At 39.2% G+C, this 14,970-nt stretch overlaps 1 protein-coding gene across 1 annotated transcript; it reads left to right on the top strand.

Annotated features, from left to right (window-relative positions):
• Positions 1 to 6,912: 6,912 nt before the first annotated feature.
• Positions 6,913 to 10,359, top strand: avpr1aa (arginine vasopressin receptor 1Aa). The gene is made up of 2 exons (XM_072386265.1): positions 6,913 to 7,952; positions 8,625 to 10,359. Exons 1-2 carry the CDS (start codon positions 7,004 to 7,006, stop codon positions 8,906 to 8,908), a joined length of 1,233 nt encoding a protein of 410 aa, XP_072242366.1. The 5' UTR covers positions 6,913 to 7,003; the 3' UTR covers positions 8,909 to 10,359.
• The last annotated feature ends 4,611 nt before the right edge of the window (positions 10,360 to 14,970 follow it).

Raw genomic sequence — 14,970 nt, 5'->3', positions numbered from 1 at the left:
GCCTCTGCCAGTGACAGAAGGCAGGTACAACAGGTGCACAGATTCTGTGTTAACTTGTGAACATGTATGACAGGCACTAAGCCTACGAATGGTATGAGCAGACAGAATAAACCTTAACCACATAGGAAAAACCATGTGATTTATTCACGACCCTATATAACCACGAGGATGATGTTTATCTAGCGTTGAATGTGGATAAATGAGTGTGATGCATGTGTCAAAGTTTCAGCTGTCTCTTTGTATCCTTTGAAGAGAGTATAATTTTAAAGAATCATCCTTTCAGACGCTCATAAAGTATTTAATACAATCCTACTTCAAAATAATTGAACATCCCTTTAAGCGCCCTGTACTCTGCAGGACACTAAATGATACTGTGCTATGTGTTTTAAAGTTAAACTCTGTCACTTGACATCCATCTTAATAAATGAGATAGCCACACTGAAATGCTTTTCCAAAGATATTTTTGGAAAATAAATAATGTATACATAGCATTAGGCTGATATACTTTCGGTTTTCTTTTAAAGTAATGGATTGTACAAACACTATGAGAATGAGAAGTGAGGAGAAGTCTAAAAATGGGATATTAATGGTCCAGGGAAGTTGCATAAGAAGAGATCAGACTCCCATCACAGTGTGAGAGCAGCACTGCAGGTTATTACATAGAACAAGTGGATCTGATGTCTACATTCAGCTGAGGAAATGGTCTCGAACATCTCGATGACTAATTGAGAATGTTGAAACGATTATATATAGCCCAGTTGTTTTTCTTTGAACAAACAACTCATAGCGCTGTTGGATGGAAAAAAAATGCTGGGTTTTTTTCTCTGGGTAAAAGGGTGATTTCATATCAAAGTAACAATATTTCCATTCATAATAATGCGATAAGACCTGTTGAAATATTCCCATTCCTCAATCTTCACTCCTCTTTTGTTGTTTGTTCATAACATCTTTAGTCTGATGGTAGGAGCATTGCAAAGCAAAGTCAAAGCTACTCCTCACTTGTTATGATTGCACAAGGAAAGAATTGCGCTTTTCAACACTCAAAGTAAAATGAGAATGTAAAATTATTTACAAAGTTGTGTTTGAATAAGCACATTGAGTCTTTATCACTTCCCTGTACATTTGCACTGACACTAAGGAAAAGTTTGGAACATTTTCAATAAAACATCTAATGAGAGCCCCTTACAAGATCCAACTTTTGTACCAATTACAAGAGTAAAATTGTTTGTTTTTTTTGCTTTGGTCTTAGACACAGTTACTTAAATGAAGATCATTTCATAAATTTATTTTCAATACACATCGAATAATGTACTGGAAGAGTGAGAGTGGAAAGGAGACTTTACAGTTTCCACCTTTTTCTACCTTTTCAGGAACCTCGTTCTTCATCCTACTGGAATGAAAATGATAATACAAAAGTCATGATGAAAGAGTTTGACAACTGAAATGGAGGCAATTGTATATGTTTTACAGTTTGTTTTACAGTTTGTATGTTTTTAGAGTGGGGAAGAAGTGTTATCTGTCTGTATAGATTTAACTTTCCAGTTGAATTTAAATGCTTGACATATACTTTTGTGTTGACTTGCCCGGACCAGCAGATGGAAATGAGCCTGTGGAAAAATCTGGCCAAACGCATCCCTTCTCCTTCTCCTTCTCCCATCCAGTCATCTTCCATAACCGCCTTATGCTATCCAGGGTAGTAGGGGGGCTGGAGCTGATCCAAGCTGCACTCGGGAGCAAGGCAGGGTACACCCTGGGCAGGTCTCCAGTCCATCACAGGGACAACTACACTCACACTCAGCCCTACAGTCAATTTTAAATTGCATGATTCTGGACAGTACGTGGGAGCCAGAAAACCCACACATGCACAGGCCAAAGACACCAAAGTGCATCCCGTTTCTTTTGAGGCTGTGATTGTGATGCCTTTCATGTAGCAGATATGGCTAATTGGCTTTCCTCGTTACATTAATTGACTGCAAGGCCTTGAAGTGCTCTGTTATATTTACTCACCCCTTCTAGGTCCACGAATTTACAGAACAGTGCAGAATCCGTTGTTTTGTTTCTTAATGGACGCAATCAGCACTCCAACTCGAATGTTTTTTTTGGTTTCTTTTGTTGTTTTTTCAAAAGCACACAACAAGCATCTTATGAAATGAATTCAAATGGAAAATCCCTTCCAATCATTTTGTGATTAACAAAATAATTTGTTTGCAGATAAGTTAACATGCAGACCCAAGTTATATGTTGGAGGGGACAGCAACTTTTCATTCCAGTGTAAATTGCCTAACTATCGAATGTGGACGTGGTGCAGATAACCTCATTATAAATCTGAACGTATAGTGAACCAAATCACAGTCTCGCTACAGTCTCTCTATTACTTATAAGGCAATACTTCCCACCTACTATGCTACTAGTCCACTTGCCCTCATTCAAGTGATTGTGACCCAGATGACTGAGACCAAACCACAAAAGCACAGACTTATCAACAACCTAGAGACCAAAGGAGAGCAGTAACAAAGTAAAACAAGCAATAAACTTACATAATGAATGGCCTCTGTGAAGACGCTGCTCATGGTCACATCATTAAATGTAAACAGATGATTAAATGCTTTGTTTGACCTGATTGTCTTTGGTTAGCAGTAGTCCAGGACACAAAGTGATTTGTGCCTTTGCAAAGTCAACTCTTTAAATCAGAGGGTGGAGACTGTTGACCTTCACAGTTGCTTTTTTTAAACTTGTTTAGGTGCTCCTTCTTTACGTCAGTCTATGTCAGAGTCACGGCACAAGTCAAACAGGAGCCCATGACAAACCCTGGGTGTTTTGTAATGTGTGAAGTGCTAAGGATATAAGCCAGACAGGACACAGCATTGCATTGCAACGCCATCAGGCATTCTTCTCATGCGTGAAACGACCTAGTCTGTAATTCAGACAATATGTAAAGTCCCAGATTATGTGTACAGACATGCTCAAGATTTCAAGGATTTCTGTGTTGTAATTTGGGATAGCAAGATCCTTGGATGGATACCTTATACTAAGTCCAAAACATTAAAACTATTTGATAAAGGTGAAATGACACAATCATTTGTGATATCATTGGCTGACAAAATTTTGCTTAATGTGCCAGTAGGCACATCAGGTACATTCAAATGAAAAAGAAAGTAAAGTCTTTCATTTTTTAAGGTAAGTATCAGGACATTAATGAAAAAAATAAATCAGATCCCCTGAAATATAACCTCAGATTAACAGCAACACATGACATATTTTATCGCGTCTTAATTTATTCAACAGAAACTAAGCCAACACACAGAAGCAATGTGGTAAAAACCTAAAGACAAATGCCACTGAATTAAGTCGGTCGGTAGTCTGCAGGTCTAGAGCATTCAGGTGTGTCAATGCCAAGGAGGTAAGACATCAACAATAATCTTATAGAAAGCAACTACTGCTGTTCATCACTTTGGTTGAAGTTGTAAGGCCATTTTCAATTTTACAATTTTAAGTCTATCATTCCTCAGAGAGAAAGATTATTCACATGTGGAAAACATTTGCCAGTCATTCCCAGAGTGGATGTTTAAGCAAGTTCACCAAAAGGTCAGACTGAGCTCAGAAAAACTGCAAAAAATCGAAGAGCCACATCTCAGACTCTACAGGCCTCAGTTGGCAATGACGGTACAGTTAGAAAAAGACTGAACAAGTAAGGCTAGTTTAAAAGATTTGCCAGAATAAAGCCTCTTCTCTCTAAAAAGAACATGGCAGCACAACATAGGGTTTGTGAAGTTGCATCTGAAAGAAAACCAAACACAGCATATCAGCACAAACACCTCAGACCAACATCAAACATAGTGGTGGAGGGCTGATGATTTGGCTTTGTTTGGTGGACCATGAACTCATCTGTATACAAAAGGACGAGAAGTAGGTTCAGATGACAACATCACAGCAGTTACTGCAGCCAAAGGAGGTTTTACAGGCTACTCAATCACGAGTTTACTTAACTTTTCACACAAGTTTTTCTGCAATATTATAATTATTATCACATGTGCTTTAAGACTTGGTAAGTACCAGGTAACTGTATTCAATTTTGTCGTGAGATGTAAAACCTTAGAATACAAGGAGAGTGTACTTTCATTTTATTTTTATTTTTTTTCTACATAAAACTGTATTTGCATATTTATGAGAAGAATATGCTTTAAAACACTTACAAAATGTTATGATAACAACTCAATCGTCTAGTTTTGGACTGAGATTCCAGACCCCTCTCGTGCAACCTTTATACAGCAAGGGTGTATATTGCAGATATCTCATAGAAACCTCCGATGTAACTTTTTTAAAGAAAAATATCCTTCACAAGATTTTCTTATCCCTAGATAAAAAAAAGTTTTAAAAAAGATTAAAAAACTCTCAGGGAGTCTCTGTGGATCCTGCAGAACCACAAGCCTGTGAGTAAATGCAAGACGTCACAGAAATTATTCAGACTGACTGTTCTGGCTACTGGATACGTAGTATGCTTACCATGATTCCCAGACCTAACCCAAATAGGGGGATAATGAGCAAAATACTGATGTTTTGTAGCAACTGAGACAAATAAAGCCTGGAGCTGTAATAACAGCATAGGACATCTCTGGTGAACATGTTCAAAAACAGGAGATGTGGTTAAATGTGGCTCAGGCCAGCGTGAAGGAACACATCTGCTGTGCTGTCCTTGAACCCCCAGGATAAGACATGACTGTACTGGAGTGAATAGATCACATAACAGGGTTCCCACGAGAGGGTGGGTGGAGGGATATGTTGGTTAGTTGGTTGAACAGAAGTCCGTGGCATCAGAAATCAGTTTTGTTTCTCCAGTTTGCACCACTCACTACAAGGGCGGTCGGAAATGAAAGAGAGCAGATCTGGATGGTGGATGCAATGCAAGCACAATAAAGATAGCTATCGTAACAATCAGCACATGGATCAGAGGAGCTGAACTGCTGCCAGACACCCATAGCCAGTTGGCAATCATGTGCTTTGGTAATGGAAACTGTAATACGCAATTTACATTACGGGTCTCTTGGAAACTGAGTCGGCATCAGTAAACATGCATAAGCAAAGACCAGCTGCAACGCTGTCTGGATTCTCAAACCAGGGAAAGTTTCAACCATGAGGAACAGAGAGGATGCTTAAAAGAAAAAACTGCAGGCAGCGCAGGAGGCTTTGTTGATGATGTCAGGCATACAATAGTGATGTCCTTCGTAGATGTGTTTGAATGTTGTAAATCAATTCAAGGATGTTTGACTCTGTCACATGACAAAAGCTGAAACTTCAGTTGCATTGAGAGGGAGTTCTTAGTGAACTTTGAAAATCAGATTTTAAATGAGAAAAGGAATTTTAAGCGACATTTAACTACTTCTTTGAACTGTATTAGATGAAAAACAAAGTGGAAGTCTTTTTTTTTTCTTACATTTTCATTTCATCTTTAATGGATTTCACGGATTTCGTAATAATGGGTAATTCAACCGAAATTACAGGAACAATAGGTCTAGGATTAGAGATGCATGCATCTTTCAAGTCTAAGCTTCCATGCCAATTACATTTAGAACAAATGGGATTTAATATGTATGAAAAGTTTTTCTAAACCCCTGCTTTCGATGGAACATCCTGAGAACACAATAATTTGTTTTCACAAGGAATTTTCTTTCAAGGAAGTTCCACTTTGAGGTCTGCGGCTTATCCACAATAAGAAAGGCATTGTTGTGGATGTCGAGAGTGCTATGAACCAAATTCTCATCTCAGCTTTAGAGGGTTGAACAGAGAGATCTGAGCTGTACGCTGACAGTACAGAAGAGAAACAAACGCCTGGAGATGTAAACAATACATTTGTACAAATATGCTCCTTTTTTGGGGTTATATAAGTTTATTTGGGATATATTTTCTAACATTTTATAGACACAGAAATGCGAGTTTTTATTGTTTCATGATTTTATTTATGTTAATTTGAATTCAATCAAGAACATGAAGCTAAAAGTGGAACTGATGGCAGGCAGATGAATGAAACTGAAGCTGAACCTAATTAAGGCAGAACTGTATGTGCTGCCATGTTGCACAGATTTGCAAACGCAAAAACAAATCACGACTCCTCATTTGAGCAACATTACGGCTAATTACTAGCAGGCTAAGTATTCTATTCGGTTTCAAACGTGACAGCATGCAAAACTGCTGGTGCTTCTTCAGATACCCACTTCAGATAAACAGTTTTAAACAGTTCACCACAGCAGCAGGCCTGCCACTGCAGAGGTGAACACAAACAACATTCCAGTCTTGATCAAGTGCATTCCTGCTACATATTTTTTATTTTGCATTGAAATAAACCTTTCCTGAGGTGGGCCTTCCTCTACAGTAGTTTATTAGGCTGGATGTTATTTTAAAAGTAATTTATTGTGCACTTTGACAGAAAATTATGTCCTCTTAAAAGACTTCAAATATTTATAAACTGTTTATTTTCAAATTTGTTGAACTCTTTTAGCTTCTCTGGAACTTTGGATGCCTACAAAACTGTTTTAAAAACATGTTGCTATGAGTGGGAAGAGCTGATGATGTGGAGAGAGCACAAAGCCAACCGACCACTGCAAAAAAAAAAGTACTTTACCACGCCACTATTGCGTATAACCTTTAAGCATTTGGAAACATTTTTAGTTATAAGGTTAAAGTAAAACAGTTTCTGGGGTTTGCAGCAGTTCGCTGTGAAAACAACTTAATAAAAAGTATAATTAATTTTAGGAAAGCTCTATTCTAAAAGTCACCACCACAACAAGTAACTCAGGTTTAGTTTTTTTTTTTTTCTTGCAGCGCATCCGTTTTACGCACACGCGTTCTGAAATTTGACTCGACTTTAAAAAGCCACCACAGCAGCCACTAGCAAGAGAGCAACGCGTTCCTGTCTGGGAGCATCAGGTAGCTCCATATACGGATTAAGGAGGCACTTCACAGCCCCTCTGGCAAAGAATCTGCTAGGGCGCACAGGGGGGGCAGTGCCATGTACTCTCCTAACAATGCGCTGCTCCTGAACGGACAGAACCAGTCACTACTTTCCAGTCTCACTAATGAACTAATGATGGGAACGCCTGGAAACAGCACCGTCCACCCGAACGGATCCGATCCGTTTGCGAGAAATGAGGCGGTGGCCCAAATCGAGATCATGGTCCTGAGCATCACCTTTGTGGTTGCCTTGGTTGGGAATGTTAGCGTCTTGTTGGCGATGTACAACACAAAGAAGAAGATGTCGCGGATGCACCTTTTCATCAAACACCTCAGCCTGGCGGACCTGGTGGTCGCCTTCTTCCAGGTGCTCCCGCAGCTCTGCTGGGAGATCACCTTCCGCTTCTACGGTCCAGACTTTCTCTGCAGGATAGTGAAGCACCTCCAGGTGATGGGGATGTTCGCTTCCACCTACATGATGGTGATGATGACCCTGGACCGTTATATCGCCATCTGCCACCCTCTGAAAACCCTCCAGCAGCCCACCAAGCGCTCCTACATCATGATCATCTCCACGTGGATGTGCAGCCTGGTGCTCAGCACTCCGCAGTACTTCATCTTCTCCCTGAGTGAGATCCAGAACGGCTCGGACGTGTACGACTGCTGGGCGCACTTTATCGAGCCTTGGGGCGCCAAGGCGTACATCACCTGGATAACCGTGGGCATCTTCCTCGTGCCCGTGGTCATCTTGATGTTGTGTTACGGCTTCATCTGTCACACCATATGGAAAAATATCAAGTTCAAGAAAAGGAAAACGACGGCTGGAGCCGCGAGCAAAAACGGGCTTATTGGGAAGAATTCCGTCAGCAGCGTCACAACTATATCAAGAGCCAAACTGAGGACCGTTAAAATGACTTTTGTGATAGTTTTGGCGTACATTGTTTGCTGGGCGCCGTTTTTCACCGTGCAGATGTGGTCCGTGTGGGATGAAAACTTGCAGTGGGATGGTGAGTGCTGAAGAAATAATATTGATTCTCTTGAAATGATGTGATTTACAGCCAATGATAACGGCACAGAGACAGCCTTAAGGAAATAGGGGCAAAAAATACTGATAATGATGAAAATAACTATGCGTAAAGGAAAACCCAAGTGCGCACAGCCTTTACGCATAGAGAGATTTGGCATTTAAAAAGTGTGTAACAAAAAGTTGACATAGTTTAATATATGGTGCACAAGCCACTTTATCTGCACTTAGAGTGCTGCACATATACCTAAACAGTACAATAAAAACAGTAGAAAACATCCCATTTTACTTTTATCTTGTATTTAATTAGAATGATTTGATTTCAAAACAAAGATGAAACGTTTGGGTGACATATTTAGGCTTTAGTTTTTGGGAACTTGACCAGAAAGTGCCCTGCAGGCCAATTTTTTTCACCAATTTAATGAAAAAGACGCTAATTAAATCATTAGAATGAGTTTGTTTATCAAACATATCTGAGCAGCTCAATTTTTCTAAACCAGCGTATTTGCCACATTTGTCTCTTTCTTGAAGTAAAATAGGCCCCACATTGAAACACCACATGAACTGGGTTACACAGGCATCTCTGCAGCTTTGCCTGTACCAGATGTTTTGCGGATTAATCATTCTTTTCCCCTTCCCTCTCTCCGCTCCTCAGATTCTGAGAACACAGTAGTGACTCTGTCTGCACTCCTTGCCAGTCTCAACAGCTGCTGTAACCCCTGGATATACATGATCTTCAGCGGTCACCTCCTTCAAGATTTTGTGCACTGCTTCTCCTGCTTCCACAAAATGAACACTGACCACAAGAAAGAGGACTCCGACAGCAGCATCCGTAGGACGACCCTGCTGACCAAGATGACCAATCGGAGCCCGACGGGCAGCACGGCCAACTGGAGAGAGCTGGACAATTCTCCCAAGAGCTCGGCTCAGGCAGAGTAAATAGGTAGTGGCATCAAGATAAGCACTTGATGCCACGTCTCGATGCTCGTCTTTGGACGTGTCTGGTGGAGGGTAAAATGCCCCCAAAATAAAAAAAAAAACTCTGGGAATAAAAAGCCTCTTTCTGAACACATGGCACAAACCGAAGAGATGTTGGAATGGCAGAAACTTTGCAACAAAGAGAGACAATTTGGACAGATTTAGATTTTTAGGCTTGATTCTATATGAATACATGGTCTTTTTCACCTATACTCAAGCACTACAGAAATAATAATAATAATTAAAAAAAACATTGGAAAGAGTGTTAAGTGGCAAAATATAGATTTAAAATAATGTTTATCTTTAAATCTAGTCATTACTCTTGAAAATTCAAGCATGAGAAAGCTTCAGGTTATCAAGCAGTTGAGATTTTCAGACACCACTCAAGAAATTCCAGGAATCCTGACACTTTTACTGGTGTTGGTGTCTCCCTGCAGTGCCGCCAAACACCCTTTCCTGTTTGAGTGTTTACAAAGATAAAACTTAGTGCAGCCTGGAGATGCATGGTAGAAATGACTCTTCCAGACCGCTCGTCACTAAGTAACGGAGGCAGGCACCTCATCGCTTATGTTTAGATTCCCATTTTGGGGATTTTCTTTGAACCACATTTCAGAGCCTAATGTAAAAATGAGATTCAAACCAATCTTTTGGCTTAACACAAAAACATTAGATATCAAGAGAAAGAAAGAAAAATAATGATAAATGTGCGGTTATACGTCTGCGTGCTTCAACACTTTTATGATTTGTCCAAGGCGTCGTTTCATGTTGCTGCAGACAGTTCTTTGTGTGGATCCCCAAATTTTGGCCTTCATTTCTGCTCAGCAGAGGTTAGCGGCGGCGCACGCACACACACAGATGGCGAGCAGGGGGGGCTTTGATGAGGTGAGACTGACCACTGTTGGATGAGTCTACACAACTTCACACAGACTGTTTCCATGTCTTTCACAGAATGTTGGTGAGACGCTCACACATTCCACACAATACACGTCAGCCCTGTTCCTTATTTCTTTTCTTTTTCTGACATCCTGCACCATTGGGGGCTTTGTGTTTTGGCTTCATTTGCACTCAAGACAAAAACCATTTCCTGCACACTAATGTGATGTGTAGCACTATAATGATTGTCAGACAATAACGAGGGGCCCCAAAAGAACATGTATATTGTATCGAGACTGTATGTATACAGTATATTGTGTATGTACATGTATGTGCACTGTGATCCTATGTATGAATGTTTGTATCATAATGTATAGTTGTATTTGTACATAAAAAGCACTTAAATATCTGTAAAAAGAAGTAATATATGTACATCTGCCCAAGCTCTATCTGTCTTGAATTGTTTGTGCTCGTTGAAAAAAAAACAACTGACTATACTTCAAATTTATGTTGAAATATACACAATAATGTCCTGAATACTAATGACTTTGTTGCCTGTTTTCACAGTCATGACATTGTTTATGTTTTTTGCAGTTGTTGCACAACCACAGACATATATGTCCGTTATTTTTCAGGAAATTGAGCAATTTTTGAATTTATATCTCAAGCCAATCTAAGCACTTAGAGCTTGCCAAACTTAGGGATTATGCAACCTTTCAATTGAGAATAGTCTGAGTAAAGAGTTCTGTTCAAAAACAGGCTTCGTCTTTGCGAGCTGTCAACAACAAAAGACGTCAAAATACCCCAGAACGACAGATCATTTATTAGGTTTCAAAATGTGAATATTCTAGCGAGACTGATGCTATATTGTGTAATAAAGTAATAAATCATTAGACTGCATCAAGGAGCCAGTTTATCCACATTGTCCAAGAAAAATGGTTTTGCTCTTAGTTGAGGTGACTCGATCAGGTTTTAGGAGATCTGTGGGGATTTCTTGCAGAGGAGGACAGATTTCTTTTGTTGTCGTTGAAGAAATTCAGGGCGATAAATTACCCATTGCTTTTGTACAGAGATTTCGATAATAATAAGAAAATTAATAGTGAACGGGCCTGTGATGCTACAGCAAGCATTTGGTTAGATTGGTTTAGCTTAGTTTAGCGTAGCTGTTACTAAATAGAGTGAAACAGTTTTCTCTCAGTTTTCTCTTGCCAGCTCCTCCATTGCTCCCTTATTAACATCCACAGCTCATTAGCTTGTGCAAAACCTGAACTTTAAACACATCAAGTGGTTTTACTGAAGGTAATGTAGCCGAGCTGTATTTTGTCATGGAGCAGTGAGTCACTGAAGTGTTTTTTTCTTCCTGTGAGGTTGCTTAAAAGAAGAGATGCCAGTAACATTTCTTTCAAAGGGTATTTTTTTGTCAAAAGCTTGTAAATTAAGCACACAAAAGAATGTCACCTGGGCCTTATTTAGGGTGGTGAAAGCTTCGGATAAGACCAGGCTTGTCATTTCTTTTCATTAAGTTAAGCGAAGGCAATAATTGTAAGATTTCAGGCAAATGTTTTTTCTTGCTTTTGAAGTTGTTTTTTCTTTGACTAACCAAAAGCAAACTCTCAAAATGTACATTTAGTTTCTTATTTTCATTCACCTGTTTGGAAAAATGTGGAAATCGGTACATGTCTATATAATGCCTCATTGACATAGTTAACGTGTACCAATTCATAAAAATATTCTAACACAAAAGATGTTTGCTTAATCCAAGTAAACAAGTGAGGAATTCTCATGGTCTATCTATTAGTCAACTATGTTTCCTTCAGTTGGGATTCCAGTGAAATATGTGGCATCTTCCCATACAAACAGTTAAAGGTCATTTTCTCAGACTTAAATTTGAACTTAATCCCTGATCTCTGCACTCGCCTAACTTTCCAATTTTCTTACTATTTATATTCTGGAGGTTTTGTACAGTGGCCTTTATCAATTTTACTTCATTTATAGAAAGTTGTTTCCATCGATATGAGCAAAATCCACTAGATAGAAACATTTGACCAAAATATGTCAACAAAATAAAGCAAGAAATTTTAACATGATCTTCAGACTTCCATTCTTCCTTTCATTTACTGTGCGTTTTTTAACTTTTAACTAATTTCAGAAATCTTGTTATAACTGTCTGAGGGTAAGGAACCCACAGGGGATGTTTCACTCAGATAATTATTCATGTTACTTGTGTCCTCACTTAATAAACAGATTTAAGGACAAGAGAGTTGATTGAAATCTCTACCAGAAAAACAAAAGATGCCAAAATGACTGACCGTCTCTAAATGTTTGAAAATGTTTTAAACTCATGAGGATCCACAGATTATCGGTTATTTCTATAGAGACAAATTATTTGGTATAATGTTCTTGCTGGCCACTTGCTGGCCACTTGCTGGCCACTTGTGGAAATGTGCCACGCCACATATGAAATTGAAATGAGACAAAGCAGCTATCTTACTCCATCAATTTTCTTTAATGTATTATCAAGAAATGGGAACAATATTTTTCAGATTTTGGTGAGAGATTTTCTTTACTAGCCTCCGATCACATTGACACTTGGAGTTGAAGCAGAAATATATTTTGACAGCAACAATTTTCACATTTTCATCCAAAAATAGCGTCAATCTCTATGTTATCCTCTTTGGTTCAGTTTATCTGTGACCATCTGACCTTGTAACACAAACCTCTGGTGTTTATATCACAGACGTCTGTATGAGAGGAAAGTTCTTAGAGGGAGTTATAATAGTCCCTCAAATCCCTCGTTATGAGTCAGCGTCTGTCATATAGCATTTTGATTGTGAGCAATAAAATGGAAAATAAAACAAGCATGCGGCAAATCCAACATGTATGACCTGGGATCATGCAGCTATCAGCTATTTAAGGCCATATGGAGAGAAAGAACCATTTGATGGACGTATCTCAAATTCTCAGTCTGAAGCACATGCTCTGCGCATCAAGTAGCATGCCTCTGACATGCTTGCCAGGTTAACAAGATCTGGGCAAAGGTTATCAGTCTGAACCGAGCAGATACTTAAGAAGGTATTGGTTGAGAGTCTCCAGAGAGTCTGAAATAGTAAGACTCTAAATCCGCAAGCCAAAAAGCAGATGGATATTTTTTCAAGGTATATAAAACAAGACACATGACCGTATGAGAGTCTCTTTTTATCTATACATCTATACATATTTTCTTCTCACACTGCCGCCATTCAACGTTTTTTGCTCTCTCTGAGATCAAATGATTTACCTCTCTGTTACAGTCAGTAATTCATCAGTTACATCATCCCCTTTATCCTCGGATCACTTGGATACAGGAGATAAGAATATCAATTTCACCAAAAAAGTGTCTCGAAAAGGTATTCTTATTAATCGAGGGTAGAGAGATAAGTGGATCTGACAGGGTTGTGTGAAGTCTAGCAGCAACAAAAACCTTCATATCCTTTGTGGTGTTATGCACATCGACACCTCAGGCAAAAACAGAGGTGGAGGTTCTCTTTATCGAAGGGTTGAATGAATCAGCCAAGACTTGAAGCACATGATTGTGAGGGTCATTGTTTCCTAGCTCACTTCTGAAATATCACCTGCACACTTACTTTATTTTAACATGTCTTAGGCATGAGAAATGACTTGAAGCATCAGTGTGTTATTGGCGGTCCCTCAATCTTCCCATTAAAGAAGGTCCCATCGAATGAGATAGAAGATTTAACTCTCCCGTGCATTCTTTGACCAGAACAGTAGGATTCTGCATCTGGGACCATTGCCAAGAAGATTCCTACTTCCTTTCTTAATAAGTAAACAACTCCCACCGTGCTTTCCTTACAGGAAACAAGTCCTGTTTTCTGTTACATTCTGGACAAATTGTGTCCACAGCTGGCTTCCCTCCACCTGACACAAAGTGGCCTCTCCTAAAACCAGTCTAAAATGAAGTCAGATGAGTGTTTACAAAGTTTGAATTCTGACAGGAAAGTTAATTTGTAACAAATGGGGGATGCATATGTTTTGGCTATGTCAGACCGTGGCTGGTCAGTGGTAACACAGTGAACCAGATGTGCTCCTTTTAGATGGATCTGACATGAGTGAGTCTTTAGCAGAGGAGGCTCTTTCAGCACTCTGATCAGAGGAATCAGATGAGATGGGTCGCCCAGCGCCTCCATTACAGTCAGCCTCTGTCTTCCTGCTCCATTGTTCTCCCTCAATTGCCTTTGAAAATAACACATACTTCTATTTACTATTGTGTTGTTAATTGCCCCCCTGAGCTCACTCAATCTATACAAACAAGCAGATCTAAGAATGCCAGTACACAAAATCTGGAAGATGATGAAACCTAATTTTCCTCTGCTTCACACATCACATCCGCAGTAACAAAGGCAGTCTGTGTAGAGCAGTTACAAAACTATGAAAAAGACAAAGAAGCAGCAGTTTTGGAGCTATTTTGTTCACACAAAAACTTCTCTGATAACTGCTGTTGTATAGTTCGACTCATTCTTAAAAAGCTTGCATAACTTTTTTTTCTTTGTCAAACATTCTATGACCAAACTGATTTATATCAAGAAAATTGTGTAGAGTTGTATATCTATTGTCTACTCTCAGAGTCAACTGTCAGCATATTTCCCAGGTCAGCCAAGTGTCTCTAAGTTCTTGTTTCCTAGCATCAGAGGGTTTTATTCTGGTATTTTTTTCTTTCAAGTTAAGTTCCTCAAAAGATGGAGCAGTGGAATGCGAAACCTCATCTAGATCGTGACCTTAACAAGGCTACTCCTTGCTCTTTCTCTTTGCTGATACTTCAAGGGGAAAACAGAATTACTTGTGAATTGAGGAAAAATCTAAAATAAGCACCATAAAAGACGAAGCAGTCCTTTGATGTGAGACCCCCAAACACAGTTGAAATGGCTGAGAAAATGAGAAGTGGGATGTTATTACTCACTAGCTCTAATTATTGATGACAAATATCACAGCAAGCTATTCAAATAAGTAGTCGAACCATCTTAAACATATTGCTTCAAAAACACTTTTTCATAAAAGATTACAAGACTTTGAATATGTTATCATTCAACATTAACAAGCAAAGTGCTACACTGGTGTAGATTCTCAGTCATTAAGGTCATGGTAATCCTGAGAGC

Source organism: Leuresthes tenuis, unplaced genomic scaffold (genome assembly GCF_036924035.1).
Source record: "Leuresthes tenuis unplaced genomic scaffold, fLeuTen1.0.hap1 SCAF_5, whole genome shotgun sequence".
NCBI classification, from domain to species: domain Eukaryota; kingdom Metazoa; phylum Chordata; class Actinopteri; order Atheriniformes; family Atherinopsidae; genus Leuresthes; species Leuresthes tenuis.
The sequence above is the reverse complement of the archived record's forward strand: the minus strand, read 5'-3'. Positions and strand labels throughout refer to the sequence as shown.